Below are 20,203 nucleotides of genomic sequence, written 5' to 3' on the forward strand. Positions count from 1 at the left end.
CTTGTGCCCAGAAAAGTGCCTGGCACATAGTTGGTGCTTAACAAGTATTATACTGAATTATGAATACCCATAAGAGATGGAACTAGATCAATGCGTGAAAGGCTCAGAGATTCAGATTTTGTTCCAGACTAGGAGAAAACTTTCTGTTAGAAATATTAAAGCTTTCTGCCCTGGGTCAGAAAGTAGTGAGTGTTCCAACCCTGCAAGCGTTAAAACATGTGCTTCCTGAGTTAACACTTGGAGAAATACTATAGAAGTGATGCTAGCAAGCATGTGATATTAGATAATCTAACTTCTTGATGAGATTTTATAATTTTGTAAAATATATTTAAACTAATTTTCTCTCAATATATTTAGACTAATTTTCTCTCTTAACAATGAGAACCAGTAAATGCCCAAATTAAACTTGTAGCTATCTGTATAACCTGTGCTGTAATATTATTTGGTCTTGAACTTAAAGAGGTACATTTAACAACTCTTCTTCTTGGGCTTTATATCCCCCCCTTTTTTCCAAAATCAGTGATTCTGAAACACAGACCTTACAAAATTTGGGAACAATTATTGTAGAAACATCCCAGAAAATAAGTCCTACAGAGGATAGAGGAGACCAGAAAGAAAGCCAAACAGAAGACAGCCAAATGCAAGGAAAAGAAATAGTACAAATATATCCAAATGTAGATGGAAAGACTCCAAAGGTATATAACAATTTTGCTTAATTATAAGCTATGTTTTTAATGTTATCTCATGCTTCATAACTTAAATCAATTTTTGTTGCCAGGGATTTAATTTAAATCCTTAAAAAATTGTTTTCTTTGGAATATACAGTGAAAATACTCACTTTTTAATAATTTTCAAGTACTAATTTAGTATAATGTTTTGCATAGATGAACATGGAAATAGATATAATTTTCCTGAATATAAATCTTAAGATATTTATATTTCAGCCAAAAAAAATAAATGTGATAATAAGCTCATTGCTGTTTCCAAGTATATAAAATATATGAAAAGAAGAAATTTCTGTTTTTATATTAGCCTTCATGATAATAAATTATCTAGTCTGACTAAATTTTTAAATTTCTGATTTCTATGTAATGTATTTTATTCCCCAGTGTATTTTTTTAATTTTGTTTTTCAGATTTCTTTCTAATTTCAACCTAATGTATTTTATTCCCCAATATATTTTATTTTATTTTTTATTTTCTTTATTTTTATTTTTTCTAAACTTTTATTTACATGTTTGCAATTGAGATGCTTATTCTGCTTATGTCTTTTTTTTTAACATATTAATTGGTGTATAATTGCTTTACAATGTTGTGTTAGTTTCTGCCATATAATGAAGTTAATCAGCTATACGTATACGTATATTCCCATATCCTCTCCCTCTTGCATCTCCCTCCTACTCTCCATATCACACCCCTCTAGGTGGTCAAAAAGCACCGAGCTGATCTCCCTGTGCTATGCAACTGCTTCCCACTAGCTATGTGTTTTACATATGGTAGTGTATATATGTCAGTGCTACTCTCTCATTTCGTCCCATCTTACAGTTCCCCCTCCCAGTGTCCTCAAGTCCATTCTCTACGTCTGCGTCTTTATTCCTGTCCTGCCCCTATGTTCATCAGAACCTTTTTTTTTTTTCTTGAGATTCCATATATATGTGTTACCATATGGTATTTGTTTTTCTCTTTCTAACTTACTTCACTCTGTAGGACAGACTCTGGGTCCATCCACCTCACTACAAATAACTCAATTTCATTTCTTTCTTTGGCTGAGTAATATTCCACTATATATATGTGCCACATCTTCTTTATCCATTCATTTGTCGATGGACACTTAGGTTGCTTCCATGTCCTGGCTATTGTAAATAGTGCTGCATTGAACATTGTGGTACATGTCTCTTTTTGAATTATGGTTTTCTCAGGGTATATGCCCAGTAGTGGGGTTGCTGGGTCGTATGGTAGTTCCATTTTTAGTTTTTTAAGGAACCTCCATACTGTTCTCCATAGTGGCTATATCAATTTACATTCCCAGCAACAGTGCAGAAGGGTTCCCTTTTCTCCACACCCTCTCCAGCATTTATTGTTTGTAGATTTTTTGATGATGGCCGTTCTGACCGGTGTGAGGTGATACCTCATTGTAGCTTGAATTTGCATTTCTCTAATGATTAGTGATGTTGAACATCCGTTTATGTGTTTGTTGGCAATCTGTATATCTTCTTTGGAGAAATGTCTATTTAGGTCTTTAGCCCATTTTTGGATTGGGTTGTTTGTTTTCTTGATATTGAGCTGCATGAGCTGCTTGTATATTTTGGAGATTAATCCTTTGTCAGTTGCTTCATTTGCAAATATTTTCTCCCATTCTGAGGGTTCTCTTTTCGTCTTGTTGAAGGTTTCCTTTGCTATGCAAAAGCTTTTAAGCTTCATTAGGTCCTATTTGTTTATTTTTGTTTTCATTTCCATTTCTCTAGGAGGTGGGTCAAAAAGGATCCTGCTGTGATTTATGTCAGAGTGTTCTGCCTATGTTTTTCTCTAAGAGTTTTATAGTGTCTGGCCTTACATTTAAGTCTTTAATCCATTTTGAGTTTATTTTTGTGTATGGTGTTAGGGTGTGTTTTAATTTCATTCTTTTACGTGTAGCTGTCCATTTTTCCCAGCACCACTTATTGAAGAGGCTGTCTTTTCTCCATTGTATATTCTAGCCTCTTTATTAAAGGTAAGGTGACCATATGTGCATTGGTTTATCTCTGGACTTTCTATCCTGTTCCATTGATCTATATTTCTGTTTTTGTGCCAGTACCATACTGTCTTGATTATTGTAACTTTGTAGTATAGTCTGAAGTCAGGGAGCCTGATTCATCCAGCTCTGTTTTTCTTTCTCTAGATTGCTCTGGCTATTCGGAGTCTTTTGTGTTTCCATACAAATTGTAAAATTTTTTGTTCTAGTTCTGTGAAAAATGCCATGGGTAGTTTGATGGGGATTGCATTGAAGCTGTACTTTGCTTTGGGTCGTATAGTCATTTTCACAATGTTGATTCTTTCAATCCAAGAATGTGGTGTATCTCTCCATCTGTTTGTATCAGCTTTAATTTCTTTGATCAGTGTCTTATAGTTTTCTGCATACAGGTCTTTTGTCTCCTTAGGTAGGTTTATTCCTAGGTGTTTTATTCTTTTTGTTGCAGTGGTCAATGGGAGTGTTTCCTTAATTTCTCTTTCAGATTTTTCATCACTAGTGTATAGGAATGCAAAAGATTTCTGTGCATTAATTTTGTATCCTGCAACTTTACCAAATTCATTGATTAGCTCTAGTAGTTTTCTGGTGGCATCTTTAGGATTTTCTATGTATAGTATCATGTCATTAGCAAACAGTGACAGTTTTACTTCTCCTTTTCCGATTTAGATTCCTTTTATTTCTTTTTCTTCTCTGATTGCTGTGGCTGAAACTTCCAAAACTATGTTGAATAACAGTGGTAAGAGTGGGCAACCTTGTCTTGTTCCTGATCTTAGAGGAAATGGTTTCAGTTTTTCACCATTGAGAACGATGTTTGCTGTGGGTTTTTCATATATGGCCTTTATTATGTTGAGTTAAGTTCCCTCTATGCCTACTTTCTGGAGAGTTTTTATCATAATTGGTTGTAGAATTTTGTCGAAGGCTTTTTCTGCATCTAATGAGATTATCATATGGTTTTTATCCTTCAATTTGTTACTATGGTGTATCGCATTGATTGATTCTTCAATAAATATTGAAGAATCCTTGTGTTCCTGGGTTAAACCCCACTCGATCATGGTTTGTGATCGTTTTAATATGCTCTTGGATTCAGTCTGCTAGTATTTTGTTGAGGATTTTTGCATCTATGTTCATCAGAGATATTGGTCTGTAGTTTTCTCTTTTTGTTACATCTTTGTGTGGATTTGGTATCAGCGTGATGGTGGCCTCGTAGAATGAGTTTGGGAGTGTTCCTCCCTCTGCTATATTTTGGAAGAGTTTGAGAAGGATAGGTGTTAGCTCTTCTCTAAATGTTTGATAGAATTCGCCTGTGAAGCCATCTGGTCCTGGGCTTTTGTTTGTTGGTACGTTTTTAATCACAGTTTCAATTTCAGTGCTTGTGATTGGTCTGTTTATATTTTCTGTTTCTTCCTAGTTCGGTCTCAGAAGGTTGGGCTTTTCTATGAATTGTCCATTTCTTCCAGGTTGTCCATTTTATTGGCATAGAGTTGCTTGTAGTAATCTCTCATGATCCTTGGTATTTCTGCAGTGTCAGTTTTTACTTCTCCTTTTTCATTTCTGATTCTGTTGATTTGAGTCTTCTCCCTTTTTTTCTTGATGTGTCTGGCTAAGGGTTTATCAATTTTGTTTATCTTTTCAAAGAACCAGCTTTTAGTTTTTTTGATCTTTGCTATTGTTTCCTTCATTTCTTTTCCATTTACTTCTGCTCTGATCTTTATGATTTCTTTCCTTCTGCTAACTTTGGGGGTTTTTTTGTTCTTCTTTCTCTAATTGCTTTAGGTGTAAGGTTAGGTTGTTTATTTGAGAGTTTTTTTGTTTCTTGAGGTAGGATTGTATTGCAATAAACTTCCCTCTTAGAACTGCTTTTGCTGCATCCCATAGGTTTTGGGTCGTCATGTTTTCATTGTCATTTGTTTCTAGGTATTTTTTGATTTTCTCTTTGATATCTTCAGCGATCTCTTGGTTATTTAGTAGCATATTGTTTAGCCTCCATTTGGTTGTATTTTTTAGAGTGTTATTCCTATAATTTATATCTAGTCTCATAACGTTGTGGTCAGAAAAGATACTTGATATGATTTCAATTTTCTTAAATTTACCAAGACTTGATTTGTGTCCCAAGAGATGATCTATCCTGGAGAATGTTCCATGAGCACTTGAGAAGAAAATGTATTCTGTTGTTTTAGATGGAATGTCCTATAAATATCAATTAAGTCCATCTTGTTTAATGTGTCATTTAAAGCTTGTGTTTCCTTATTTATTTTCATTTTGGATGATCTGTCCATTGATGAAAGTGGGGTGTTAAAGTCCCCTACTGTGAATGTGTTACTGTCGATTTCCCCTTTTATGGCTGTTAGCATTTGCCTTATGTATTGAGGTGCTCCTATGTTGAGTGCGTAAATATTTACAGTTGTTATATCTTCTTCTTGGGTTGATACCTTGATCATTCTGTAGTGTCCTTCTTTGTCTCTTGTAATAGTCTTTATTTAAAAGTCTATTTGGTCTGATATGAGAATTGCTATTCCAACTTTCTTTTGATTTCCATTTGCATGTAATATCTTTTTCCATGCCCTCACTTTCAGTCTGTACATGTCCCTAGGTTTGCAGTGGTCTCTTGTAGACAGCATATATATGGGCCTTGTTTTTGTATCCATTCAGATAATCTATGTCTTTTGGTTGGAGCATTTAATCAATTTACATTTAAGGTATTTATTGATATGTATGTTCCTATTGTCATTTTCTTAATTGTTTTGGGTTTGTTATTGTGGGTCTTTTCCTTCTCTTGTGTTTCCTGCCTAGAGAAGTTCCTTTAGCATTTGTTGTAAAGCTGGTTTGGTGGTACTGAATTTTCTTAACTTTTGCTTGTCTGTAAAGGTTTTAATTTCTCTGTTGAATCTGAATGAGATCCTTGCTGGGTAGAGTAATCTTGGTTGTAGGTTTTTCCCTTTCATCACTTTAAATATGTCCTGCCACTCCCTTCTGGCTTGCAGAGTTTCTGCTGAAAGATCAGCTGTTAACCTTATGGGGATTCCTTTGTATGTTATTTGTTGCTTTTCCCTTGTTGCTTTTAGTATTTTTTGTTTGTATTTAATTTTTGATTGTTTGATTAATATGTGTCTTGGCGTGTTTCTCCTTGTATTTATCCTGTATGGATATTTATCCTAGACTTGATTGACTATTTCCTTTCCCATATGAGGGAAGTTTTCAACTATAATCTCTTCAAATATTTTCTCAGTCCCTTTCTTTTTCTCTTCTTCTGGGAGCCCTATAATTTGAATGTTGGTGCATTTAATGTTGTCCCAGATGTCTCTGAGACTGTCCTCAATTCTTTTGGTTCTTTCTTCTGTATTCTACTCTGCAGTAGTTATTGCCAGTATTTCATCTTCCCGGTCCCTTACCCGTTTTTCTACCTCAGTTATTCTGCTCTTCATTCCTTCTAGAGAATTGTTAACTTTATTTATTGTATTGTTCATCATTGTTTGTTTGCTCTTTAGTTCTTCTAGGTCCTTGTTAAATGTTTCTTGCATTTTCTGCATTCTATGTCCAAGATTTTGGATCATCTTTACTATCATTACTCTGAATTCTTTTTCAGGTACACTGCCTATTTCCTCTTCATTTGTTTGGTCTAGTGGGTTTTTATCTTGCTCCTTCATCTGCTGTGTACTTCTCTGTCTTCTCATTTTGCATAACATACTGTGTTTGGGGTCTCCTTTTCACAGGCTGCAGTTCATAGTTCCTGTTGTTTTTGGTGTCTGCCCCCAGTGGCTAAGTTTGGTTCAGTGGGTTGTGTAGGCTTCCTTTTGGAGGGGACTGGTGCCTGTGTTCTGATGGATGAGGCTGGATCTTTTCTTTCTGGTGGGCAGCACCATGTCCGGTGGTGTTTTTTGGGGTGTCTGTGAACATAGTATGATTTTAGGCAGCCTCTCTGCTCATGGGTGGGGTTGTGTTCCTGTCTTGCTAGTTGTTTGGCATGGGGTGTCCAGCACTGGAGCTTGCTGGTCGTTGCGAGGAGGTGGGTCTTAGTGTTGAGATGGAGGTCTCCGGGAGCGCTCTCACTGACTGATATTACATGGGGCCGGGAGGTCTCTGGTGGACCAGTGTCCTGAACTCGGCACTCCCACCTCAGAGATTCAGGCCTGACACCTGGCCGGAGCACCAAGACCCTGTCAGTCACACGGCCAGGTACGTGGGGAGTTTTTTGCCTTTTCAGAAGCCTGAGGTCTTCTGCCAGTTTTCAGTAGGTGTTCTGTAGGAGTTGTTCCACATGTAGATGCATTTCTGATGTATTTGTGGGGAGGAAGGTGATCTCCTCCACGTCTTACTCCTCCACTATCTTGAAGCACCCACCCGCCCCAATATATTTTAAATCTTAAAATATTGACGTTCCAAAATAACTTATTCAATAATTCTTATCATTGATACATCTTGTCATCAAAAGTTTTATCTATTCAACGTAAATCAGTGAAAAACTGAAAAAAGATTATTTTCTTTTGTTTAAAAAAAAAAACCAGATTACCGTTGAAGTAATGTATAAGGTTCTTTAAAAACCTAATCCAAAGTGTTTATTATTTGAGATCTGGCCAGCACTTTAGAGGAAAAAGTTCAAGGATGACAAAAGTTTATTTTAGTTACTACCATAATAAAGTTCAGATGAAGAATTATATTCTAAGTACCTGCTGATTGAGTGGTTGGTTGATAAATAGATTTTACAGAAAACTATTTTGTTATACATTATATCATTGGGAATTTTGTTTAGTTGCAGTCGATTATGTGCAGCTTAATGAGTTTATAAATAAAAGGAACTCATAATTCTATTCATAAAACAAGAGAGTGTTAGTGTAGACTACTTTGAGTAGATCTGTGTACATTGTTGGCAGTCAGAAAGTAACAGTTGATCAAATTGTACCAATTGGGTTTGGCAAATAGTAGAACTTCTCACTCACTCCAAAGGTAGCCATTATCTTACCTTTAATCACTCCCCTTCTTTTCTTTATAATTTTATTTCTTCTAATATTATGGTTAATTTTGCCTGTTTTTGAACTTTATGGAATCTATAAGGTATGTCTTCTTTTGTTTCTGGCCTTTTTTAAAAAAAAAATAATTTTATTTATTTATTTATTTATTTTTGGCTGTGTTGGGTCTTCGTTTCTGTGCGAGGGCTTTCTCTAGTTGCAGCGAGCGGGGGCCTCTCTTCATCGTGGTGCGCGGACCTCTCACTATCACGGCCTCTCTTGTTGCGGAGCACAGGCTCCAGACCTGCAGGCTCAGTAGTTGTGGCTCACGGGCCCAGTTGCTCCGCAGCATGTGGGATCTTCCTAGACCAGGGCTCGAACCTGTGTCCCCTGCATTGGCAGGTGGATTCTCAACCACTGCACCACCAGGGAAGCCCCCTCGCCTTATTTTATTCAGTGTTATGTGGAGTTCATTCATTTTTATTGTTGTATATAGTATTTCATTGTCCGAATATATCACAATTTATTTATCCATTCTACTGCTGAATTTTGGGTTGCTTCAGTTTGGATTTCTTGCAAATAATGTTGCAATGAATATTCTTGTAAATGTCTTCCACTGTACTGGTATGGACGTGTCTGTAATGAAATTCCTACAGGGTAGAATTACTGTACCATAGACTATGTGTTTCTTAGATTTTCGGTGATACTGCTATTTTCCAAAGTGTTGTACCCACCAACAGGCTGTAAACATTTTTACTGCTTCTCATCAACATTTGTTATGTTAGTCCTTCTTATCTCAGCCACTTTTGTTTGTATGTTGAGGTATATCATTGTGGGTTTAATTTACATTGTGTGATTACTAATAAAGTGTTGAATACTACTTTCTTACAATTATTGACCATTTGGAATTCTTCAGTGAATTTCTTCCTCAAGTCTCTGCCCATTTTACAAATGAGTTGTCTGTCTTTTTCTTATTCATCTGTAGGAGTTCTTACATATGCTATATATGAGCCTTATGTTGATTATATACACTGTAGATATCTTGCCCTTCTGCATGCTATGCCTTTTCACCCTTTTTAGTGGAATCTTTTGGGGAATAGAACATCATAATTCTAATGTGGTCAAATTTAACAATTTTTTTTCCTGTATGAATAGCACTTTTTATGTTCTCTGTAATTATTTTTTACCTACTTCAACTTAGATATTTGTATACTACCTTACTTGTTATCTTTTTCTATATTAACTGATTTACTGTTTTGATTTTTCTGTCTGTCTGGCATTGATTTTTGCATGTGATGAATGATAGAGATTAAGTTTTACACTTTGCCCCACTGTGTTCAACAGCACCAACTTTACTGTAAATCACATGTGCATATACATGTGGGTATGTCTCTAGACTTTTTCTTCTGTTCCATCAGTATATTTATCTATACCATACTGTCTCATTACTGTTATTGTATAGTAGTCTTGATTGATAATAGAGCAAGTCCCCCACCTTGTTTTCTTTCAAGAGTCTCTTCAGTATTCTTGTTCCTTGGCTCTTTAGAATCAGCTTCTCACAAACAATCCTTTGGGATTTTGATGGAGACTGTATAAATATAAATTTAATAATAAAACTATGAGAAGACTCTGAAAGGTAGAGAGAATACACACTGGGTAGGGATCTCAGAACTGGAAGAAGAACATGGTTGGTGAGTTCTCTGGGTTTTCATTTTGCCTGACATATCCTGGCCTGGGTGCTGAAGAAACCTGCAACTTGGAAAGGCCAATTGGTTAGATGATAAAAGCCCCCTGTAAAACCCTGTTCTCCCTAGTCAAAGGACCAGGAAATGGACAGCCCAGTAAGACAGAAAACTTTTACACAATAACTGTCCTACTCTAGCTGAACACCACAGAAAAAATTGCAACCCTACCTCTACCCCCACCAGTAAAGACCTAGTGGGGAACCTACACTTTCACTCTCACCTGGCTATAAGAAGGCATCCCTCCTCCTTCTAACAGGGACCAGTGAGGGGCCAATGGTAATGACTCCCTCCATTTATGTCATTAGAGACCACATGGGGAGCTGGACATCTACCTCTATCCAGCAATAAAAAGATGCCCCTTTCGTTTCCTAGCAGGGTTCCTCTAGATTTCAGAGGCAAAGTGCAGAAATTCGGACTTTCATAACCTCCCATATCTATAAAGCCTCCCACGCCCTCCCCACTGTGTCAAGAGAGGCCAAGTTAGGAGCAGAAACAAAGTCCTGCTCCATTTTCCAAGCAGAGTGGTATTAGCAGAGGTCTGTGGGGAGCCTGAACTTTCACCCCCACAAAGAGTAATGAGGTTCCCCTCCCCAACCAGGGTGTCAGCAGAGACTGGACTTCTATCCCCAACTGCCAGTAATGAGGTGGTCCTCCTTGCCTCATGAGTGTGGCATCAGAGGAAGCCTGCTAAAACAAAAGATTTAAATAAGATATGGAGTTTTGAAACATAATACCCAAAATGTCCAGGATATAACTGAAAATCACTCATTATACCTAGCAACCAGGAACACCTCAACTTGAATGAAAAAAAGGCAACAACAGAAGGTAACAGCAAGATGACATAGACAATCAAATTACATGACAGCACTTTAAAGTAGCTGTCATTAAAAATGCTTCAACAAGCATTTACAAAGAGGCTTGAAACAAATGAAAAAATAGAACATCTCAAAAATGAAATAGAAATTCTCATCAAAGAAATAGAATATATAAAAAAGAACCAAATGGGAAATTTAACCAAAAAATAAGGTAACTATTTTGTGTGTGCCCCACAGAGGATGTTATCATTCCCCACCACTCAATTTGATGTCAAGACTGGTGACACCAAACACCCACCAAGAGGGGAAGAAACGTTTAATACTTACATAATGGAATATAGAACCTAGAAGTGGCTCCACAAGTATGGAAAACAACTGATTTTTGAAAAGGGTGCAAAAGCAGTTCAATAGAGGAAGGATAGTCTTTTCAACAAATAGTGCTGGAACAATTGGAGATCCCTAGTCAAAAAAATAAACCTATACCTAAACCTCACACCTTATGCAAAAATTAACTTGAAATAGATCACAGATATAAGTATAAAACAAATGATAATACTTTCAGAAGGAACCATAAGAGAAAATCTCTGGGACTTAAGACTTGCTGAAGAGTTTTTAGACATGTTATCAAAAGCATGATCCCTAAAGGAAAACATCAAATTTAAGAACTTCAAAAATTAAGAACTTTTGCTTTGTGAAAGACCCTATTAAGAGGATTAAAAAGACATACTACAGACTGGGAGGAAGTAAATCATATATTTGACAAAGGACTGATATCTTGAATATATAAGGATTTTGTTAAAGCTCAACAGTAGAAAATCAAACAATCCAAGTAGAAAACAGGCAAAAGACATGAACAGACATTTCACTGAAAAGAATAAATGGATGGCAAATACGCACACATAAAGATGTTCAACATCATTAACCATTCGGGAAACGCAGATTAAGACCCTGATGAGATACACATATGTTAGAACACCTAAAATAAAAAATAGCGACAATACCAAGTGCTAACAAGGATGCAGAGAAACTGGATCTCTTATGTAGTGCTAGTGTGAATATAAAGTGGTATAGCACTCTGGGAAACAGTAGGCAGTTTCTTTAAAAAAAAACAAATTATATGCTTACCATACAACCCAGCTCTCTCACTCTTGGACACTTATAGAAATGAAAATTTATGTTTACCTAAAAAACTTGTACATGAATGGTCATAACAGCTTTATTTTTAATAGCTAAAAACTGCAACGACCAAAATTTTCTTTAATAGCTGAATGGTTAATCAAACTATGATACATCGATACCATAGAATGCTACTCAGCAATAAAAAAGATACAGGCTATTGCTATATACAGTGCCCTAGCTTTGTGACTTCAAATTTCTCATCTGGAGCTGGGGCCTAGGCTTTCTTTCCTTTCTTCCTATATTCTGCTTTGGTATTTAAATTGAATTTCAAGGTCACAGGGGATTATGCATTGTCCTACAGTTTGCTAGCCACTTTGCTTGTCACTTGTCTCTCTGGATTTTTTTTTTTTTTTTTTTTTTTTTTGGCTGCACTGCACGGCTTGTGGGATCTTAGTTCCCTGACCAGGGTTTGAACCTGGGCCCCCAGCAGTGAAAGCCTGGAATCGTAACCACTGGACCGCCAGGGAAGTCCCTCTGATTTCTTGCTTTACTTTATTTTTGGCCTCAGAATTTCCCTTAACACTTTGTCATGTTTAAAACATGCTTTAAGTGTGCTCCCTTCAAATTATAAGAATATTTCTGGATTTCTGATCAGTAATAATACTGGAAATGGAAGCCTCTTTTTTGTTTTAGGTCCAGTTAATTTGATATCAAGTCTGGTAACTAATATTGGTAATTTGATAGTTCTATTTTGGATCTTTTTATAGTGGTAGATACATGACCAGCGCATAATATTAACTGAATCTTAATAAGGGAATGAAACATTTAAAAATATATCTTATATACTGGTTCTGAAGACAAGTTCAAATGAGATATTTAATGAAACATAGTTCGTTTAAAGGAAAGTAATTCGTTTAAAGGAAAACCCTATCTTAGATAGGAGTTTCTGGTATTTGTGTTAATAAATCAGTTCTATTACTTTAGGGCCATGCCTTATGTATAATATAGTATAGTTTATGTATCTGTTGATATAAAATATATGGCTCGTTGTCAAAGTAACATTTGGTCAAATTTATTTTTTCCTTCCATTTTTATTATAATTATTTATATGTTCCTGAATTGGGTTGTTTGAAAAAAATTCCTTTTTTTAAAGAAATAGTTTTCTAGATTGATATTTTTCCTGTTTTCTGGGCAATAAATTCTTAAACAAGACCACATATTTTATTATTAGGTTTTATAATATTTTGAAACATATTCCTATTTAAATTTTTGTTTCGGGAAAGCTTTTATAGATCGGTGAAACGGTTTGGAACAAAAGTCAACGTGGCTTCATTTTATTTAGTCTCAGTGCGTTGGAATGTCATGAGGAAAAGATACAGATTCATGGAAAGTTACTTTATTATCATCAACATTATTTTAGCTTCATTTGTCAGAAGGGATTTTTCATTCTACAATGGAGAACAGTATTTGAGAAAAGGAACTAGATTCCCAGAGAATACGTTATTAAATATAGTTATTTTATTTTTGTCACTTTTACTATTTTTGCTCCTAGCTTTTTAAACTGTTCATAGGTTAAATTTCTACTACTTTTGGGTTCATTTTTGTATTTTTATCTTCTACCTGCTAGGTCGTTAGTGCACGTATTATGTTCATTTATGAGTTCTTGGCATCAATTATAGAATTTTATTGTCCAGACTTCTTTTTTACTCTGCACAAATATGTTTTTAAGTAAAGAAGTATTGTATACTATGTTGGTTCACTTGAAATTGTTATTGAGTAATAATCTAATTTTTATGAAACTTTCAAATTTAGAATTATTTTCACAAGAATGCCGAAAAACCAACTTTTCAAAAGAAGAATAGTAATATTCAAAAGAGTTCACGTACGACAGGTCCTACCAGAGGTAAGAATACATATGAAATTAACAGTCTTTTTAATTTAATGAGATTTTTCAAAAAATTATTAACATTATTTTTATATAGTTAACAGAGAAAGTTGGAAAAATATAACGGCCCAGAAGTCAAATAGCAGTATTATTTTATTACGAGAACGTATAGTATCCTTGCAACAACAGAACAGCGTACTTTTGAATTCCAAAAAAGCAGCAGAACTGGCTATTAAAGAATATAAAGAAGTCAATGAAAAGCTCCTTCACCAGAGGCAAGTGTCTGATCAGCGGTTTCAAACAAGCAGACAGACAATAAAGGTAAAGGGAACTTTACAAATAAATTACAGTAGACTGTATTATAAAAATGGATATTTTGTTTTACATGTGTTGTTTGGTTCATATTTGTGTTAGACATGTCTATGAGTTTAAAAATTTCCCAGACACTGCTAACTGATGTAATGTTTAATATCTAGATTTCTTAAATAAGGTCTTATTAAGGAGAACTCCAAATCTTTTGACAAGTACTTTACTAGAATTCCTTTTCCACTTAGTTGTTTTCTTTACCTTAACATTTTTATGTGATATTTATTCTGTTATATCTTAGATTTTAAAAGCAGGCTCCATAAATTCATTTAGCTCACCCATTTGCCCATGTCTAAAACTTTCCATTTATCATTATAAATCACATTATTAACTAGTAATTGCCCCAGCTCTTCTTTGCAAATACTAGTATAAAATGTGAAGATTTTAATATAAATATCTATATTAATGTGTTCCTATAACTTATATATATTCTTACTCAGGTGAGTTGAGTTTTCTGTAACAATTTTTAGACACAGTATACCTTACTGCTGGTTATCATAATTTAATCTTAAAGCAAATAAAAAAGAAAAGATTATTCCTTAAGTCTCTATTCTTTTTTAAAATTTTGTATTGAGGTATAGTCGATTTACAATGTTTTGTTAATTTCTGCTGACAGCAAAGTGACTCAATTATACATATGTATTCTTTTTCATATTCTTTTCTGTTATGGTTTTATCACAAGATATTGAATGTAATCCCTGTGCTATACAGCAGGACCTTGTTTATCCATCCTATATATAATAGTTTGCATCTACTAATCCCAAACTCCCAATCCTTCCTTTCCCCACCCCTCCTCCCCCTTGGTAGCCACAAGTTCTCTATGTCTCTGAGTCTCTTCTGTTTCATAGATGTGTTCATTTGTGTTGTATTTTAGATTTCATATATAAGTGATATCATATGGTATTTGACTTTCTCTTTCTGACTTCTCTTAGTTTGATAATCTCTAGGTCCAACTGTGTTGCTGCAAATGGCATTATTTCATTCTTTTTAATGGCTGAGTAATATTCCATTGTGTGTGTGTGTATGTGTGTGTGTGTGTATACCACATCTTCTTTATCCATTCATCTGTCGATGGACATTTAGGTTGTTTCCATGTTTTGGCTATTGTAAATAGTGCTGCTCTGAACATAGGGGTGCATGTATCTTTTTGAATTATAGTTTTGTCTGGGTATATCCTCAGGAGTGGGATTGCTGGATCATATGGCAACTCTATTTTTAGTTTTTAGAGGAACCTCCATACTATTTTCCATAGTGGCTACAACAATATACATTCCCACCATCAGTGTAAGAGGATTCCCTTTTCTCCACACCCTCTCCAGCATTTGTTATTTGTAAATTTTTAATGATGGCCATTCTGACTGGTGTGAGTTGGTACGTCACTGCAGTTTTGATTCACATTTCTCTGATAATTAACAATGATGAGCATCTTTTCATGTGCCTATTAGCCATCTGTATGTCTTCTTTGGAGAAATGTCTACTTAGGTCTTCTGCCCTTTTTTGATTGGATTTTTCTTTGTTGTTGTTGTTATTGAATTGTATGAACTGTTTGTATATTTTGGAAATTAAGCTTCTGTTGGTCGCACCATTTGCAAATATTTTCTCCCAGTTGGTAGGTTGTCTTTTCATTTTGTTTATGGTTTCCTTTGCTGTGCAAAAGCTTGTAAGTTTGATTAGTTCCCAATATTATTGTTTATTTTTGCTTTTATTTCTGTTGCCTTGGGAGACTGCTTAAGTGTCCATTCTTAAAGGGTATTTGTGTGTATAAGGAATGATTTGTTGTTTACACAGAAGTAATATTTTCATCATTCTAGAAAATAATTTTTAAACCACTATCACCCATAATTTTCAATTATAAATTCCCTACTTCCAATATCTAGTGCTTTGATTCAAGCAATGCTTAGAAATGTTTTACTTATAAAAGATTAGTGGTATACTAGTTGTACTAATAGGAACTGTGTTTGGCCTTTATTCCAAGAGTGGACTTATAACCGAATCTTGACCCATGTTCCAAACTTACACTGGAAGTTACTTTCTATGATCTGGTTTTTATAAATGTATTAAGACTTGTTTTGTGCCCTAACATATAGTAGATCTTGGAGAATGTTCCATTTGCACTTGATAAGAATTTGTATTTTGCTGTTGTTGGGTTGAGTGTTCTATATATATCTCTTAGGTGTAGTTGGTTAATAACTGATGTTCAACTCTTCTGTCGTTGCTGATTTTCTGTTCAGTTCTGTCAATTATTGAGAGTGAGGTAAATGAAGTATCAATTATTGAGAGTGGGTAAAATCACCCACTATTATTATTTTTGGCAGTAACTTTAATGAAACATAATTCACATACCAGACAATTCTATCATTTAATTCAGTGGTTGTTACAATATGGACAAAGTTGTGCAACCATCACCAAAATCAATTTTAGAACATTTTCATAACATCAGAAAGAGACCCTGAACCCTTTGCTTATCATCCTTCTATTTCTCCATCTCTCTGAGCCCTAGGCAATCACTAATCTACATTCTGTTTATTTGGATTTGCGTATTCTAGACATCTAATATAGATGGAATCGACAATATATGGCCTTTTGTGTCTGGCTTCTTTCACTTAGCATAATGTTTTCAAAGTTCATCCATGTTGTAGCATATATCACTATTAGTGTAAGGACTTTGAAAATTTACTCTTCCATAAAAGCAATGGAAAAAAGGGCAAAAATTGTTGAGAATCAACATTTTCATAACACTGGTTACAGAACCAAGTCTTCTAAGGGTTAATGTAATATTCCTAAGGGAATTAATAGATGGTTCAAGGAAGTTACAAGTTTTCTAAGCTATGAATTCCTTATCTTTAAAAAAATTGAAGATCAAGCAGAAGTATTTTACATGAAAACTATAAAGCATTTTATAGAGACTCTCTGTGCACATTAGGGATCACTTACAATTCTTCAGTGAAACTCTGGAAATTAACCATACTTGCAAGGATCTAAGGAGTGTTTATTCAAGAAAAACAAATGTGTCTAGATAAGAACAGGAAACTTTGATGGAACAGGCATTTTAATTTGTCCCAACTCAGCAGTAGCCTTGGAAAAATAATAATGCATGTTCCCCATGCATCCTGGCAGCTACCAGAAGAAGCAGAATGGAACTGGAGCTCCTTGTAAGCCTCATTCCCAATTAATTGTCATTATTTGCTCTATCCAGTGGTTCTCTGGAAGACCCCAGGGACTCTGATCTCATTCAGTGTGGACAGCTTTCTTCTTGGCAGGGAGGGCTTGGTGGATGGGGTTGTCAGCTACAATACAGGCAAGTGTCTTAACTTCAGGTTGCCTGAGGTGATGGATTCCAGTTTACGTCAAACAATATATTAACCAAATAGCTTGAATGGGGAATGAGATGCCCATAAGAGTTTTGAAAGGCTCTGACATATTCTTGGGAATCTAGAGGACACATGCATTCATAGAGCTATTTGCATGCTCAGAAAATAAATGAGAAAGCCCAGTCTCTTGCCTCTATCTTACCTTAAGACACCGTATAAAAAGACAGTCAATGTTAAGGCAGTATTAGTCATAGCAGCATTATTAATAATAGCCAAAAGGTAGAAACAACTGAAATGTCCATTTGTTAGTGAGCGGATAAACAGATTGTGATATATTCATACAAGGAATATTATTAAATCACCAAAATTAGTGAAATATTGACACACAATATAACATGAATGAATCTTAATTTTTTCTTTTTTTTGGCTGTGTTGGGTCTTCGTTGCTGCACGCGGGCTTTCTCTAGTTGTGGCTAGCAGGGGCTACTCTTCATTGCGGTGCACGGGCTTCTCATTACGGTGGCTTCTCTTCTTGCGGAGCACAGGCTCTAGGTGTGCAGGCTTCAGTAGTTGCGGGTCGTGGGCTCAGTAGTTGTGGCTCACGGGCTCTAGAGCGCAGGCTCAGTAGTTGCGGCACACAGGATTAGTAGCTCTGCAAGATGTGGGATCTTCCCGGACCAGGGCTCGAACCCATGTCCCCTGCATTGGCAGGCAGACTCTTTTATTTTTTTTCATATCTTTATTGGAATATAAATGCTTTAAAATGTTGTGTTAGTTTCTGCTGTACAACAAAGTGAATCAGTTGTATGTATACATATATCCCCATATCCCCTCCTTCTTGAGCCTCCCTATCGCACCCCTCTAGGTCGTCACAAAGCATCAAGTTGATCTCCTTGTGCTATGCAGCAGCTTCCCACTAGCCATCCATTTTACATTTGGTAGTGTATATATGTCAGTGCTACTCTCTCACTTCATCCCAGCTTCCCCTTCCCACCCTGTGCCCTCAAGTCCATTCTCTACGTCTGCGTCTTTATTCCTGCCCTGCCACTAGGTTCATCAGTACCACTTTTTTCAATTCCATATATATGGGTTAGCATATGGTATTTGTTTTTCTCTTTCTGACTTACTTCACTCTGTATGACACATTCTAGGTCCATCCACCTCACTACAAATAACTCAATGTTGTTTCTTTTTATGGCTGAGTAATATTCCATTGAATATATGTGCCACATCTTCTTTATCCATTCATCTATTGATGGACATTTAGGTTTCTTCCACATCCTGGCTACTGTAAATAGTGCTGCAGTGAATATTGTGGTACATGTATCTTTTTGAATTATGGTTTTCTTGGGGTATATGCCCAATAGTGGGATTGCTGGATCATATGGTAGCTCTATTTTTAGTTTTTTAAGGAACCTCCATACTGTTCTCCATAGTGGCTGTATCAATTTACATTCCCACCAACAGTGCAGGAGAGTTCCCTTTTCTCCACACCCTCTCCAGCATTTATTGTTTGTAGATTTTTTGATGATGGCCATTCTGACCAGTGTGAGGTGATACTTCATTGTAGTTTTGATTTGCATTTCTCTAATGATTAGTGATATTGAGCATTCTTTCATGTGTTTATCGGTAATCTGTATATCTTCTTTGGAGAAATGTCTATTTAGGTCTTCTCCCCATTTTTGGATTGGGTTGTTTGTTTTCTTGATATTGAGCTGCATGAGCTGCTTGTGTATTTTGGAGATTAATCCTTTGTCAGTTGCTTCGTTTGCAAATATTTTCTCCCATTCTGGGGGTTGTCTTTTTGTCTTGTTGAAGGTTTCCTTTGCTGTGCAAAAGCTTTTAATTTTCATTAGGTCCCATTTGTTTATTTTTGTTTTCATTTCCATTTCTCTAGGAGGTGGGTCAAAAAGGATCCTGCTGTGATTTATGTCATAGAGTGTTCTGCCTGTTTTCCTCTAAGAGTTTTATAGTGTCTGGCCTTACATTTAGGTCTTGAATCCATTATGAGTTTATTTTTGTATATGGTGTTAGGGTGTGTTTTAATTTCATTCTTTTAGATGTGTCTATCCATTTTTCCCAGAACCACTTATTAAAGAGGCTGTCTTTTCTCCACTGTATATTCCTGCCTCCTTTATCAAAGATAAGGTGACCATATGTGCATGGGTTTATCTCTGTGCTTTCTATCCTGTTCTATTGATCTATATTTCTATTTTTGTGCCAGTACCATACTGTCTTGATTACTGTAGCTTTGTAGTATAGTCTGAAGTCAGGGAGCTGGATTCCTCCAGCTCTGTTTTTCTTACTCAAGATTGCTTGGGCTATTCGGGGTCTTTTGTGTTTCCATACAAATTGTAAAATTTCTAGTTCTAGTTCTGTGAAAATTGCCATTGGGAATTTGATAGGGATTGCATTGAACCTGTCGATTGCTTTGGGTAGTATAGTCATTTTCACAGTATTGATTCTTCTAATCCAGGAGCATGGTATATCTTTCCATCTGTTTATGTTATCTTTGATTTCTGTCATCAGTGTTTTATAGTGTTCTGAGTACAGGTGTTTTGACTCCTTAGATAGGTTTATTCCTAAGTATTTTATGTTTTTGTTGCGATGGTAAATAGGATTGTTTCCTTAAATTCTCTTTCTGATCTTTCGTTGTTAGTGTATAGCGTTAGTGTATAGTGTAATGCAAGAAATTTCTGTGCATTAATTTTGTATCCTGCTACTTTACCAAATTCATTGATTAGCTCTAGTAGTTTTCTGGTCGCATCTTTAGGATTTTCTATGTATAGTATCATGTCATCAGCAAACAGTGACAGTTTTGCTTCTTCTTTTCCGATTTGGATTCCTTTTATTTCTTTTTCTTCTCTGATTGTAGTGGCTAAAACTTCCAAAACTATGTTGAATAATAGTGGCAAGAGTGGACATCCTTGTCTTGTTCCTGATCTTAGAAGAAATGCTTTCAGTTTTTCACCATTGACAATGATATTTGCTGTGGGTTTGTCATATATAGCTTTTATTATGTTGAGGGAGGTTCCCTCTGTGCCCACTTTCTGGAGTGTTTTTATCATAATTGGGTGTTGAATTTTGTCAGAAACTTTTTCTGCATCTATTGAGATGTTCATATGGTTTTTATTCTTTAATTTGTTAATATGGTGTATCACATTGATTGTTTTACGTTTATTAAAGAATCCTTGCATCCCTGGGATAATCCCACTTCATCGTGGTGTATGATCCTTTTCATGTGTTGTTGGATTCTATTTGCTAGTGTTTTGTTGAGGATTTTTGCATCTAT

At 35.6% G+C, this 20,203-nt stretch overlaps 1 protein-coding gene across 4 annotated transcripts in view; it reads left to right on the forward strand.

The window, feature by feature from the left end:
* Window positions 1-20,203, forward strand: part of CNTLN (centlein) — a 366,460-nt gene that overhangs the window by 245,902 nt on the left and 100,355 nt on the right. For all 4 annotated transcript variants that reach the window (XM_082467994.1, XM_082467993.1, XM_082467992.1 and 1 more), the window contains 3 exons: window positions 521-695; window positions 13,162-13,252; window positions 13,332-13,555. In XM_082467994.1, the coding sequence (XP_082324120.1) occupies window positions 521-695; window positions 13,162-13,252; window positions 13,332-13,555 (490 nt within the window). The remainder of the gene's footprint in view (window positions 1-520; window positions 696-13,161; window positions 13,253-13,331; window positions 13,556-20,203) is intronic.

The sequence above is a fragment of the Balaenoptera physalus genome (genome assembly GCF_965194825.1).
Source record: "Balaenoptera physalus genome assembly, chromosome: 7".
Lineage (NCBI taxonomy): Eukaryota > Metazoa > Chordata > Mammalia > Artiodactyla > Balaenopteridae > Balaenoptera > Balaenoptera physalus.